Raw genomic sequence first — 15466 nt, 5'->3', positions numbered from 1 at the left:
AACCAATTAAGATTTTCACCAAAATAACTGGGTTCCAAAATCAGAATGTCATTTTGAACCAGAGCGTTTACAGAACTAGAGGCGTGATAATTCATAAAGGTCAATCAGTGAACGTGGGTCATTATATAAGCATGGTTCGAAAAGAGAATACTTGGTATGAGGTTAGTGACAGAACAATCACAAAGCGAGACAGATTCGTCAGTAACTTGACTGATGTCTCTCTTATGCTCTTGGAGAAAGTATAAACATGGTTCGAAAAGCAAAGGGTTTGTAGGAGCATAATGACAAAACAATGTCGATGCGAAGCAGATTCCTCAGTAAGTGGACTCCCCAAGATTACTGAAAGATCCGTTTTTAAAAAAGATAACTGAATGTAGCTGGCGTTATTCCGTGGGTTAAAACCGAATTTTTTTTAATTCCTTTAAAGCAAATGTGTGAAATTTATCATTGAAATGGAGGAAGATAATTATGCAGAATTTACAAACAGACGAAATTCATGATAAACGTGGGAAGAGATTTTAATGAAATGTTTATTTTAAATAAAATGGTTCTTCAAATATACCATGGATAAGAATTCTATGTATAGGTTAGAGTCTGAACCAGTTAAAAATCCTCCAATAATAGAATGTAGTAATGTAAAGCGATTCGACTTGAACAGAGCAATTATTATGAAGTTACACGCTACTGTTACTAGCGACCTTCATAGTGTGGAAGTTGTACTTTAAATACATAAAATACAGAACTTTGAAACAGAAAATAAGGAAAATAATTACGTCAGAGAGTAACCCTTTAACTTTTCCGGTCTAAGAGAGAAGTCGAAGAATCGTTTCCTCGAGTGAAATATCAAATCTAATCTTAATAAATTTCGAATTATAAAATATACCGTTAAACTTGATCAGAAAACCCAGCAGCACCCTTTAGTTGAACGAAACTTTAATGGTAATAAAGAGAAAAAATATATAAAATACTTTTCTATTTTCAGTCATACTGTGTATTCCTTGATATTCTAATTAATATGTACATATTTTATGAAACAAATAAACACTATAATTATTGATTTTTAAATTGCCATATTTATTTATTGTTTTTATAAAATATTACAACCTTAGAAAAAGATAAACTCAAATTCGGTATTTTTATATTTTTCAAAGAATGTCAAATTATGTTTATGCGTATAAACGAAATGTATTCTTCAAGATTTTTTAGAGCCAGAGCCCTCTGTTACTACAACGTTAATATAAAAGCATCAACAATCAAAGAAGATAATAATAAAAAAGTTTTTAATGTGAATATTTTTAGGTGCGATATTACATAAACTTTCCCATAAAATAATGACAGGCACTGGGTGCGAGCCAATATGCTCACGAACGTCTTACTGGAACCCCAAATGAATGACTTTTGACAAGCATAAAATTATTTTCATAATAAATTAATACATATTAATACAAATTAAGACTGAATGAACAGATATTATTCTTGGAGAGCGGTCGCTCTCTTAGATAAGACTTGATACCGCCTCTAATGCTAAAGGGGGGTTCTTTGATTGGCCGTAACGTTTTTCGTATTGTGTTTGCTGCTTTGAAATTTTGCCAGTGAACTAAAATTTGGGCCCTAATTTTGTGGTTAAAATTTCAAAGAGATCCCACTAATAGTTAAATCTATAATGAAAAAAAGTTGATAAGGGTGGTTTTAGAATCCATAAAATTAATCCAACATTTGGTGAAAGATACAATATTCTTCCATAGAGATAACATGGGATTTTTTTGAAAAATGACCTTAATTGGGATAGTGTGTAAAGAAAACTATTCATTCGTTACGTTTGGGAACCATCTTAAATGGAAGATAACAGTCCATAGATGTGCCTTTTCTTAGTTTCATTAAGATCAATTAAGTATTGATTTTTATCATTATTAACACATACTTTGACTTACGTTGTTTTGGGTATTGGAATTACAGCGTTTTACCACTGTTTTTTAGCCCTAATTTTTCATATTGGACTTACGGCGTTTTTGTCGTGATTCATGCCGTTAGAGGGATATTAAGCAAGAAAATCATTGCGTTTGAGCTCTTGTAGGTGCTTTGCCCGGGTGCTTGTAGGTGCTTGTGGGTGCTTGTGGATACTTGTAGGTGCTTGTGGATACTTGTAGGTACTTATGGGTACTTGTAGGTGCTTGTGGGTACTTGTAGGTGCTTGTGGGTACTTATGGGTACTTGTAGGTGCTTGTAGGCACTTGTGGGTGCTTGTAGGTATACTTGTGGGTGCTTGTAGGTACTTGTGGGTGCTTGTAGGTACTTGTGGGTACTTGTAGGTACTTGTGGGTACTTGTAGGTACTTGTGGGTACTTGTAGGTACTTGTGGGTACTTGTAGGTACTTGTGGGTACTTGTAGGTACTTGTGGGTACTTGTGGGTACTTGTGGGTGCTTGTAGGTACTTGTGGGTACTTGTAGGTGCTTTGCCCGGGTGCTTGTAGGTGCTTTGCCCGGGTGCTTGTAGGTGCTTTGCCCGGGTGCTTGTAGGTGCTTGTGGGTGCTTGTGGATACTTGGAGGTGCTTGTGGGTACTTGTGGGTTCTTGTAGGTGCTTGTGGGTGCTTGTGGGTACTTGAAGGTGCTTGTGGGTGCTTGTGGGTACTTGAAGGTGCTTGTGGGTACTTGTAGGTGCTTGTGAGTAGTTGTGGGTACTTGTGGGTAATTATAGGTGCTTGTGGGCTCTTGTAGGTGCTTGTGGGCTCTTGTAGGTACTTGTGGGCTCTTGTAGGTACTTGTGGGTACTTGAAGGTGCTTGTGGGTGCTTGTGGGTACTTGAAGGTGCTTGTGGGTACTTGTAGGTGCTTGTGAGTAGTTGTGGGTACTTGTGGGTAATTATAGGTGCTTTTGGGTGCTTGTGGGTGTCTGTACGTACTTGTGGGTGGTTGTAGGTACTTGTGGGTGCTTGTAGGTACTTGTTGGTACTTGTGGGTGCTTGTAGGTACTTGTGGGTGCTTGTAGGTACTTGTGGGTACTTGTAGATACTTGTGGGTACTTGTAGGTACTTGTGGGTGCTTGTAGGTACTTGTGGGCTCTTGTAGGTACTTGTGGGCTCTTGTAGGTACTTGTGGGCTCTTGTAGGTACTTGTGGGCTCTTGTGGGTACTTGTGGGCTCTTGTGGGTACTTGTGGGTGCTTGTAGGTACTTATAGGTGCTTTTGGGTGCTTGTGGGTGTCTGTACGTACTTGTGGGTGGTTGTAGGTACTTGTGGGTGCTTGTAGGTACTTGTTGGTACTTGTGGGTGCTTGTAGGTACTTGTGGGTGCTTGTAGGTACTTGTGGGTACTTGTAGATACTTGTGGGTACTTGTAGGTACTTGTGGGTGCTTGTAGGTACTTGTGGGTGCTTGTAGGTACTTGTGGGTGCTTGTGGGTGCTTGTAGGTGCTTGTGGGTGTTTGAAGGTACTTGTGGGTGTTTGAAGGTACTTGTGGGTGCTTGTAGGTACTTGTGGGTGCTTGTAGGTACTTGTGGGTGCTTGTGGGTACTTGTGGGTACTTGTGGGTGCTTGAGGGTACTAGTGGGTGCTTGTGGGTACTAGTGGGTGCTTGTAGGTACTAGTGGGTGCTTGTAGGTACTTGTGGGTACTTGTGGGTACTTGTGGATGCTTGTGGGTACTAGTGGGTGCTTGTAGACACTTTTGAGTACTTGTAGGTGCTTGTGTGTGCTAGTTGGTGCTTGTAGATACTTGTGGGTACTTGAGGATGCTTGTGGGTACTAGTGGGTGCTTGTAGGTACTTTTGAGTACTTGTAGGTGCTTGTGTGTACTAGTTGGTGCTTGTAGGTACTTGTGGGTGCTTGTAGGTACTTGTGGGTGCTTGTAGGTGCTTGTGGTTTGTTTGAAGGTACTTGTGGGTTCTTGTAGGTACTTGTCGGTACTTGTAGGTATTTGTGGGTACTTGTAGGTACTTGTGGGTACTTGTAGGTACTTGTGGGTGTTTGTAGGTACTTGTGGGTACTTGTAGGTACCTGTGGGTACTTGTGGGTGCTTGTGGGTACTAGTGGGTGCTTGTAGGTACTTGTGGGTGCTTGTGGGTACTTGTAGGTGCTTGTAGGTACTTGTGGGTGCTTGTGCGTGCTTGTGGGTGCTTGTGGGTGCTTGTAGGTACTTGTGGGTGCTTGTAGGTACTTGTGGGTGCTTGTAGGTACTTGTGGGTGCTTGTAGGTACTTGTGGGTGCTTGTAGGTACTTGTGGGTGCTTGTAGGTGCTTGTAGGTGCTTATACGTACTTGTAGGTACTTGTGGGTGCTTGTAGGTGCTTGCAGGTACTTGTGGGTGTTTTTGTGTGCTTGTAGGTACTTGTGGGTGTTTATGTGTGCTTGTAGGTATTTGTGGGCGCTTGTAGGTACTTGTGGGTGCTTGAAGGTACTTGTGATTGCTTGAAGGTACTTGTGGGTGCTTGTAGGTACTTGTATGTGCTTGAAGGTACTTGCCCCGGGTGCTTGTAGGTACTTGTTCCGGGTGCTTGTAGGTACTTGCCCCGGGTACTTGTAGGTACTTGCCCCGGGTGCTTGTAGGTACTTGCTCCGGGTGCTTGTAGGTACTTGTGGGTGCTTGAAGGTACTTGTGGGTGCTTGAAGGTACTTGTGGGTGCTTGTAGGTACTTGTATGTGCTTGAAGGTACTTGCCCCGGGTGCTTGTAGGTACTTGTTCCGGGTGCTTGTAGGTACTTGCCCCGGGTACTTGTAGGTACTTGCCCCGGGTGCTTGTAGGTACTTGCTCCGGGTGCTTGTAGGTACTTGCTCCGGGCGCTTGTAGGTACTTGCTCCGGGCGCTTGTAGGTACTTGCTCCGGGTGGTTGTAGGTACTTGCTAAGGGTGCTTGTAGGTACTTGCACCGTGCACTTTTAGGTGCTTGTGTGTGCTTGTAGGTACTTGCCCCGGGTGCTTGTAGGTACTTTGCCTCCTCCATAGGATTAACATTACACTAAATTTTGGAAGCTCGTAACTCTGGTTATATTAGAGATACGGGGACATCCTTTGATTATGTAATAGTCCTATTTGCCCCTTCCCTCCTTCGCTAACATTTGCTCCACAGGATACTCCATATACGGGAAAAACCTGGAAAACTCAGGGAAGTATATGGGGAAAAGCCTGGAAATCTCATGGAAATTTGTTTTCCAAAAGTTGTATGAACCTTGTTATGGAACATATGTTATAAACTCGTGGTTTTAGTTATCTAAAGTTTTACCAAGAAGCGATACCTAGTTCACTAGGGACAAGGTATAAGATGCCTAAGTATTCCAACCACTAGCATAGCCCACTCGATCACGCTCTCTTTTCCCCGGCTACATATTTTGAAGATGACACTTTTTAGCCGTATTAACAATCTTGGATCTACTTTGTGAACATTTAGGGTAGCCCTGACTATATTTTGTTTAAGGTTTTAAGCTTAATATCAAACAGACTTTAGTTTATGCTACAAAAAAGTTTGAAATTGACAATCTCGGATCGTCTTTATGAAGTTTTAAGGATATCCGAATTTCATATTGGGCTTATGACAATTTTGAGCTAAATTTTAAACGGACATAAATCAGCATTTTTAAAAATTTTGTAACATTGTCATTTTGGTCCTATTTCTGGAATTTTTAGGGGGGCGCCTCGCGTTTCAATAAATGATTTTAAAAAATTGTATTATGTTAATTACAATAAGAATACAAACTTTTATTGATTTACGTTTTTTTTTGAAGTATCATTATAAATAAATGTCTGATTGAGCTAAAGTTATGGTCCCCTTTATATATGTTTCAGCTTAGTGCAGATTTTGAAAATGTAGAACAGTTTCTTAACATTCTTAATTAAAATGAAGACTGAAGGAACAGATATTAATCAAAAATGTCTTGATTAGAATCAAGACCTAAAAAGTATCGATAAGACTGATGTTATCACTTGTCTGAAGGATCAGATATTAATTTTTCTTTTTTAATTGAAACTTAAATGCATGCTTAAGAAAAAACAACGTTCCATTACCGTTTTCCGTTGAAATAAATTATTTTACTGGTAATCAATTTCAAAAATTTACTTATCTCGGCTTTTCGACCACAATTCCATTCCCCGAAAACATTTTATCATTACATTAATTACTTTTGGGACACAACGTGTCAAAATAACCTATAAAGGAATAAAAAACTGTAATAGCGGTCTGTTTAGCCATGACAACAACCTTTTATAAGTTACAAGAACTATACAAGCCTTTCGAGACTAAGAGGACCTGAGAAAACTATAGCTTAACCTGCTACTAGCACGAATAGGGAGAATTGATGTAAACTGGAGGTGTAAATTTCATCATGTGCGACCTGCGGCCCTGAAACTCTCCCATAGTCCCAGTATGTGTAGAACATATATTTTTCGCTGTTTTCTGCCAAAATCAATCTTTCTAGGTAGTGCCGCCTCCTCACTTGAATTTTTCATGATATATTAAGGTTTGAACGAACAAAATTCTAGATTACTATTTTCACTATCATATCCCTCTGCTAACTTGAAGCAAACTTTCCTCTCTTTTTTTGCTGCTCATTACCGGTGCCATTCCCTTGACTTTCTGCTCGTTATAACTACTATCATGAGTTTATTTATTTCAAACCAAAATATCAAAAAAAAATGGATTCTTTTTCCTTTAGTGCTACTTAGAATTTACTTTTGTGATACTTAGAATTTACAAATGAATATAACGTTCTGCCGTGAAATATCAAATTGTCTCTAACCATTGTTAGAAACTAGAGAGAGAAATTGGGCAGTAACACTTATAATGCCCTGAACTATGAGAAAGAACAATACGACGGTCGACTAAAGTACACTTGATATTACATCATTTTGCAAAACCGCGATTAAAAATCTTACTGTCCCTATTGAATTTGGCGCCATTGGTTTTAGAATAATTAAAATGTTCCACTGCGAAGCGTGCCGGTCACGAATGGGGATGTAACGTCTTTAGGAACCTTTTAAAACGCTTAACCATACACGTACTCTCCCAAAAGTAATTAATGTAATGATAAAATGTTTTCGGGAAATGGAATTGTGGTCGAAAAGCCGAGATAAGTAAATTTTTGAAATTGATTACCAGTAAAATAATTTATTTCAACGGAAAACGGTAATGGAACGTTGTTTTTTCTTAAGCATGCATTTAAGTTTCAATTAAAAAGAAAAATTAATATCTGATCCTTCAGACAAGTTATAACATCAGTGTTATCGATACTTTTTAGGTCTTGATTCTAATCAAGACATTTTTGATTATATAAAAAAACTTGGTTTGCCCAAGCCTAAAAAAACAAAACGATAAGAGTTTTTCCAGTGGACTGAAGCGCGGATATTTTTATTTTCTATTGAACTTTAAAGATAATCCGTATTTTACAACTCTTTAGAATTTAATTCAACTTCCTGATTTTACTGGTAATGGATTTATTTCCTATAAATTAATTGAAATAAAAAATTACTTATCTCAGATTTTTCAACCACAATCCCATTTTCCTAAAACATTTTACGTGAAATTTATTTTATTCAAGGGATATCGTGTGAAATTAAAGCTAATTGTCACTTTCTTGTCTAATCTCTGAGAAGTTTTATTTCAAAAGGTTTTAACCACACGAAGTTTTCGTAACGTTGTCAAATAAAGACGAAAGTTTCATTTCTGTATATCCTTACAGTTCTGTGGCAGAAATAGGATAGAACCAAAGTTTTTGCAAGGTTAAAGAACATTATAAATTTAATTTTATGGATCGAATAATTATTCTAATATACTTGACCAAGTTTTTCAAAATCTTTGGCTACTAAAGTTTATTTCAAGTCAACTTCGACCCTAAAATAGCGGTTTCAAAGCAAAAATCATAACGGTACTATATTTGCCAGTATATTAATCCATGTTTGCTTTACGCACTTCTGTCTGTGTCTCATTATTTTCAGCTTCCAATTACCGTGAACACAACCTTGAGCAACTCAACTGAACCAGTTCAAAACATACTCGTAGTGTTACTGTTGAAAAAAAAATGATGTTGGCCTTTAATATTTTTTATGATTAATTATGTAACATATAGATCTTGATGTTATTATTTTTTATTACTATTAGTTTTTTAATACATGTATATGTATAAACTAAAATTTGTTCACTCTCGGTTCTCAGTAATGTTTTAGCGATGTAATAATAAACGTTATTTTTTGTCACTTGTAATTGCGTCGAGTTTTTAAAACTTCAACAGGTTATGGGTCGCGCACGCATCCACTGCGTAACCGCCAACGAATAACCTTCAAGGTCGGAACATTGCATATCCTGAGTAACAACGTTTCAATACTATGCATGGCATTTTTCGTCACGAGATTGAGAAGCTGGATGGTCCGGAGCATTGGCATAGTTGGAAACGTCAAGTCACGGACACACTAACAATACGGGATGTATTTGGAGTCGTCAGAGGGACCTGGAAGGCACCGGTATTGGTAGAAGCGTCCGAGGGATCGGAGACAGCCACGTTTAACGCAGACTCAAAGAAGTACGAGATAGCGTTTATTACCGCCAGGACTATTATCTGGTCATGCCTGACAAGAAAGATCCAGAATATGATCATTAATTGTGATACGCCACAAGAAATGTGGGACAAATTGCACGAGGTCTTCGAACAGAAGTCATCCACCCGTCTTAGAAGGTTACTTGCTCAATTAATGAGGGAAACTCATCTTGCTCATATGCGATCTCTGTGGGCAGATATTTTGAACACGGCCAAGAAAGAAAAAGATGTGTCGTTCGACGATTGTATTCTAGTCGCCTGCATCTTCGAATCGCTGCCGCAGGACCAGTATCGTGAGTTCAGCATGTTATGGGATACACTGCCGGAAGAGAAGCAGACTGTAATGGAATTCGAACGACTCCTACTTGGTCGAGCTACCCGGGATGGAAATGTCTTCGAGGAAACATCTGGTCTGCTAGCCCGTCGAGATGACAAAAGTCGGCAACAAGATACGAACTCTCTAGGTGAAAATGAACCGAAGAAACACCGCCGAATTAAATGCTTTAACTGCAACAAAATTGGACATGTTTCAAGGAACTGTCAAAAGCCCAAGAAGAAACCGTCCAAGGGGTATCGTATGGACAACAAAAGCGGCGGAGGTCTTTTCGCAGCGAACGGGCTGGTTGTTCAGAATTCAGGAGATACGGCATGGTATTTCGACTCCGGAGCTACGCAGCATATCACGAATGATGCTTAAAACTTCTTTCGATTCCATAAGTTCGATAAGTCCAGGTCGGAAACAAAGAGCAGATGCCAGCCGATGGTGAAGGAGATTTAGTATTTCAATATCATGTTGGGAGGCGGTTGCGTCGAGAAATCGTTCACAATGTGTGGCACGTTGCAGGATTCGCCTGCAATGTATTTTCATTGAAGAGTACCATGAAACGAAATAAAAACCTGGAATTCATTGCCACGGCGACGACATGTGGTCTTTACGAGAAGGTCAAGGACAAGAAACTCATTCGGTTGCCAGGGAAGGTGGAGGTTTTGTTTCGGCTTAACATCAAGCGGCAAACGTCGTAACTGGACAGACTGACCATAAGAAAGCAGATCTCCAGATTTGGCACGATCGCTTGGGACACCAGAACAAAAGACACGTTGAAACGACGTTGAAGAGACTCGGCTACGAAGTCATTCATCAAAACGAAGACAAGCTCTGTGAAAGATGCGTATACGGAAAAATGTCAAGACTTAGTTTTGGCATGCGTCTCGACAAAGCCACTGCACCGGGTGAACGAGTTCATTCTGATCTCTGGGGGCCATCGCCAATCCCCTCGATGAAGGGAAAGAACTACTACCTCCTTTTCAAAGATGAATACACTGGACTACGGGTTGTCTACTTCCTGGCAAAGAAAACGGAAGTTATTGGCTACTTTGAAGAATTTCTTGGAATGTGCAAGAATTATAACCATGCCGTAAGAGAGTTGATCACAGATAATGGAACTGAATATGTAAACGAAGATTTCCGGCGTATAACAAAAACAGTTGGTCTGCATCATCGGACGACAATGCCATACACACCTGAACAAAACGGCACAACTGAAAGAGAGAACCGCCCATTAATGGAGTCAGTTCGAGCGATGCTACATTCTAAAAAGAATCTACCACCAAAACTATGGGCTGAAGCTGTGAACACCGCAACATATGTACTGAATCGCTCAGCACCAACGCGTATACCCGGAAAGACACCGTTAGAACTATGGACAGGAAAGCCAAATCCATCAATGAAACATCTTCGCGTATTCGGAACGGAGTGCTTTGTTCATATCCCAAAGCGAAAGAGGAAAAAATTGTCCAGGAAATCCTACAAAGGGGCTTCTGGTTGGATATGAGGACAATGCCGATGGCTATCGGGTCTATATTCCGGAACTGAATGACGTAGTCAGGTCAAGAGATGTAAAATTCGGTCCCGAGATATGCGTCATGGAGTCGCGGGACAATTTGCCGGAAGAAGTCTTCAGGCAAGGTGTAAGTGGCGATCCAGTTGAGCATATGGACAATGTCGCTGATAAATACGAACAAGACTCTACTTCAGCGGAAACAATTGTACAATCAGATGACGACGAGAAAGAAGCCACGTCAAATCAAGATACATCCTGTAAGGAGCTAAAACCGGTGGGTCCGACTCTACGAGATCGCGCGTAGCTGAAACCCAGATCATGTTTTTCCTGTCCACCACAAAAGGTATTATTAGTCTGTGATGATATACCCCAATCGGCCAAAGAAGCACGGGCATCGAAGGATTCAACGGAATGGGAGGCCGCTATGTCTGACGAACTACTATCCATGGAAAAACATAACGTATACGAGATGGTTGATCCACCGTTACCGTTACATCGAAAGATCGTTGGAAGTAGATGGGATTTTCGCACGAAGGTCCGCGACGATGGTACTATCCTGCAACATAAAGCGAGACTAGTAGCAAAGGGGTATACACAGAAGGAGGGTCTGGACTACGACGAGACATACGCTCCAGTTGCCCGTTTTGAAACCATACGAATCTTTCTAAGTATCGTGGTCCAAAAACATCTACGACTGAAGCAATTTGACGTGAAGACAGCGTTTCTGTATGGTGACCTGACGGAAGAAATATACATGCGACAGCCTGAAGGTTTCGAAGATACCAGTGGTCGAGTATGGAAATTAAAGAAAAGTCTTTACGGACTGAAGCAATCTCCACGATGCTGGAACGAGAAAATTGATCGCATCCTACAACGTCTCGGATTCAGACAAGTCGACGGAGATCGCCATGTCTCTACGTTTTATCAACTGAAAGCTTGTTCTTAATTTTGGTGCTGTATGTCGATGATGGGTTATTGGCTGGCAACACGGATGACGCTGTTTCAAACTTACTTCATCTCTTTGCCAAAGAATTCGAGATTACCACAAGTAGTCCCTCAACTTATCTTGCTTTGAAAATTGATTTCGCAGAAGACGGCTCAATCTTCCTACATCAGACTACGTACATTGAGAAAGTATTGGAGAGATTTGACATGGCTCTTTGCAAACCTAAGAGCACGCCCGCTTGTAAACAAGACACGAGTGAAGAAGGCAAGAGACTGTTTGAATCTACGACCGTCTAAGCTTCGTCTATCGGAAGTCTTCGATATGCTACTCTGGGCACACGACTCGATATAGAATTTGCAGTAAACCGAGCATCACAAGCCATGTCGAGACCTACAGTTGCCGATTGGGGTGCTGTCAAACGGATTTTCCATTACCTTAGAGGGACAAGTACACAAGGATTGCTTTTCAAGATAGATGACACTTCAAAAATAACTCCGTACAGCGACGCAGACTATGGAGGATGTGAAAGTTCGAGGCGCTCAACCTCGGGGATACTTTGTTTCATGGGTTCTACGCCAGTCATTTGGGCTAGTAGGAAGCAGCTTTCCATATCTCTCTCAACAACTGAATCTGAATTGGTTGCAGCAACAGAGGCGGCAAAAGATGTTGTTTGGATGCAGGCTATTACAACTTCCATTGGACTCGACAACGACGAAGAAGTTCCAGTACTAAATATAGACAACGCTGGCACTATTAAATTGATTCATAATCCGGAATTTCACCGTCGCACCAAACACATCAATATCCGACAGTTTTATGTAAGAGAGCTTGTGCAACAAGGCAAATTACTTGTTAAGTACGTTCCAAGTGAAGACCAATTGGCGGATATCCTTACCAAACCTTTAGTCAAGGAAGTGTTCATACGAATCAAAACCAGATTGGGCTTACGAACCCAAGAGGAAGTCAACATCAAGGGGGAGTGTTGAAAAAAAAATGATGTTGGCCTTTAATATTTTTTATGATTAATTATGTAACATATAGATCTTGATGTTATTATTTTTTATTACTATTAGTTTTTTAATACATGTATATAAACTAAAATTTGTTCACTCTCGGTTCTCAGTAATGTTTTGGAGATGTAATAATAAACGTAATTTTTTGTCACTTATAATTGCGTCCAGTTTTTAAAACTTCAACAGTTACCACCATAAGTTTATAAGATCTGTTCCATAAGTATGTTACTACTTATACTTGGTAATGCTAGAGACATACTAAGAGCTAGTTTGAGAATGACAATCGCTAATTGACCACACCCGATTTTGCAATCCATGTAGTTCCTATTTAGTCTCTACTAAACCTTTGACAGCTCCTCACCAGGCATCGCTATTCAAGAATCTATGACCTTCGTCACTTCATGGCAACCTCTCAGTTACCAGTGAAAAACTTATAGAACACCTTATGAAAGTATGCTGTTACTGATATCAGCCTTGCGTATTGGTAAAATAAGATAACTAATTGTGACAAACAGAAACAAACAATTTATTTTCTAAGCATATGCAAGTTTAAATTCGATAAAACGATGTTTAGTTAGGGATTAATCATAAAACTAAGATGTTGCGGATATTATTAATAACGTTATTTACAGGGTTAATGGCTAGGGGTTCGACTTCACAAAACAGCTTTATCCAACTAGACCAATTTTAAAATCTTCCGTGAAAGTACTGTGCATTGTTAATATGCATAAAGAAGAATCAAACCGCTTTACCAAACATGTAAAAGATGATAAAAGTCCCTCTTTTTATTCAAATACTTAAATAGTATAGACCGCTTGAAACATGTATTTAATTTCTATATTATTTGAAAATTAAAACACGTTCTCCCTTGAATAAAATAAATTTCATGATAAAATGTTTTAGGAAAATGGGATTGTTGTTGAAAAATCTGAGATAAGTAATTTTTTATTTCAATTAATTTATAGGAAATAAATCCATTACCAGTAAAATCAGGAGATTGAATTAAATTCTAAACAGTTGTAAAATACGGATTATCTTTAAAGTTCAATAGAAAATAAAAATATCCGCGCTTCAGTCAACTGGAAAAACTCTTATCGTTTAGTTTTTTTAGGCTTGGGCAAACCAAGTCTTTTTTATATAATTGAAGATTTTCTGATCTTACCTTTACTTTCAAAAGAATATTTCGAAGTTTCCTAACATTTGGTAAAAGAAGGGACTTTCGTTACTATCCTAGTAGCAAGAATATTAACGTTGGTAATTTAGATCAGAATTAGCAAGGACACTATGACGAGTTCTGGTTTGTATAGCTGTGTAAGGTGCACCTTTTATTCAAAGAAATTTGGGACCCTTTTAACTCACATGCAAAATAAGCATTCACGCGATCCAAATAACGTTGTTTGTGGCCTTGAAAATTTTGGAAGGGCTTTTAATAAAATAAAATCATATCATCGACACGTGAGACATAAACATTACGGATTTCTAAATGATACAACTGGAGAAATAGACGATTCATCTGGTTTTGTGCAACAGGATCAAAATTACACGAATATAGAAAATGTTGAGGACCCACAAATTGACGACCCTGAGCTGGGCCCGAGGGATGAACGCCAATTAAAACCGTCTAAAGTTCGTGAAACTCTATTAAAAATTATTCTGAAATACCGCGAAGCGCACCATTTGCCTCCGACTGTTGTGGAAGCATTAACGAATGATATATTAATTTTTTGTGAACCCCTATTAACAATGAATAAGGAGAATGTGTTGAGTGTCATTCGTTCAAAAAACATTAGTATTGAAGAACGTGAATTGTTTTCAAAAAATATAGAAGTTTAAAGTGCTTTTGAAAGTTTAAATTCGAATTATAAAATTAACGCAGTGATTAAGTCTGACTATGGATTAATAGAACCAATACAATACACATTTACGGAATCATTGAACAAGGAAGAAAAAAGCTACTTTCACTATGTTCCTATAATTAAAGTTATTCAGAAACTTTACTCCTTCGATGAACAAGCGGGTAAACATGAAGATTTCATTATGATTCCACAGGATTGTATCGGTCATTTTCTTCAAGGAGACATTGCAAAAAAATCATTGTACAAAACACAAGCTTTAATCAAAACACGCTACAGCTTCAAATTTTTCTCGACGAATTCGACATATTGAATCCGCTTGGCTCAAAACGCGGCAAACACAAAATATTGGGCTGTTATTTTTCAGTTCTCAGCTTGAAGTCAAAATATAGATCAAAACTAAGCGATGTACATGTACTATTTTTGGCGAAGTCGAAGGACGTTGACGTTTTTGGCTAGCACGAAGTGCTCGCACCCCTTATTTTTGATCTTAATGCAATGTCAATGGAAGGCATAACAATTGAAAGTCGGGCCTTTCATTTAACAGCCACTGTTGCTATTTTTTCGGGGGACAACCTTGGACTCCATAAACTTGGCGGATTTAATGCGTCCTTTAGTTCGGGAAAAATATGCAGATTTTGCATGATTTCAAGAAAAACATTTCGACTAAAATCAAAGAAAATGAACTACAATTAAGAACGTTAGATCGCCATCTATAACATCAGCAAAGTATTGCTAGATTTCCGAGTGAAAAATCTAGTTATGGAGTTAGATTTGAAAGTCCTTTGATGAACATCTCTGGTTTTGACCTTACACAGCTATTTCAAAAAAATTGCAAAAGTTTCGAATAATTGCATAAATCTTACTAAAACATTGGCCCATCGACACCAGTACTTACAGTGTTATAACATGATAGATGAACAGCCCTACGGTGTACAAACTACAACAGCGGGGAAATTTATCTGCAAAGATGCCTTGCCCGACAATTTAAAGCCACTCCTCTCTGAAGATTTTCCAGAAAACGTTTACTCATCCACAAATGCAATTTTTTATAATGTACATTATATTAAAGATTGCTTGATCATTTTCGAAACTGAAAGGAATGAAATTAAATTTTTCTTGAAAATTAAATTCATATTCCATATACATATGTCACTAATCATTGTTGGTACAATATTCGCAGTTGAAAGTTTTTCTAAGCATTTGCACGCTTATTCAGTTATTGAACAGAACCAAAATTGGATACTTCTTAAAGCAGGAAATGAAAGACAACACGAAATGTTAGATATGAATTGCCA

The 15466-nt window shown here is 38.8% G+C and overlaps 1 protein-coding gene across 1 annotated transcript; it reads left to right on the top strand.

Annotated features, from left to right (window-relative positions):
* The first annotated feature begins 8567 nt into the window (after positions 1 to 8567).
* On the top strand, positions 8568 to 9212 carry LOC149697289 (uncharacterized). Its single transcript, XM_089867225.1, has one exon. It carries the CDS (start codon positions 8568 to 8570, stop codon positions 9210 to 9212), a length of 645 nt encoding a protein of 214 aa, XP_089723351.1.
* Positions 9213 to 15466: the final 6254 nt, after the last annotated feature.

The sequence above is a fragment of the Phalangium opilio genome, unplaced genomic scaffold (assembly GCF_054372755.1).
Source record: "Phalangium opilio isolate 3A_F unplaced genomic scaffold, DU_Popi_V2 ptg000019l_1, whole genome shotgun sequence".
NCBI lineage: Eukaryota > Metazoa > Arthropoda > Arachnida > Opiliones > Phalangiidae > Phalangium > Phalangium opilio.
This window is presented reverse-complemented; position numbering and strand designations above follow the sequence as displayed.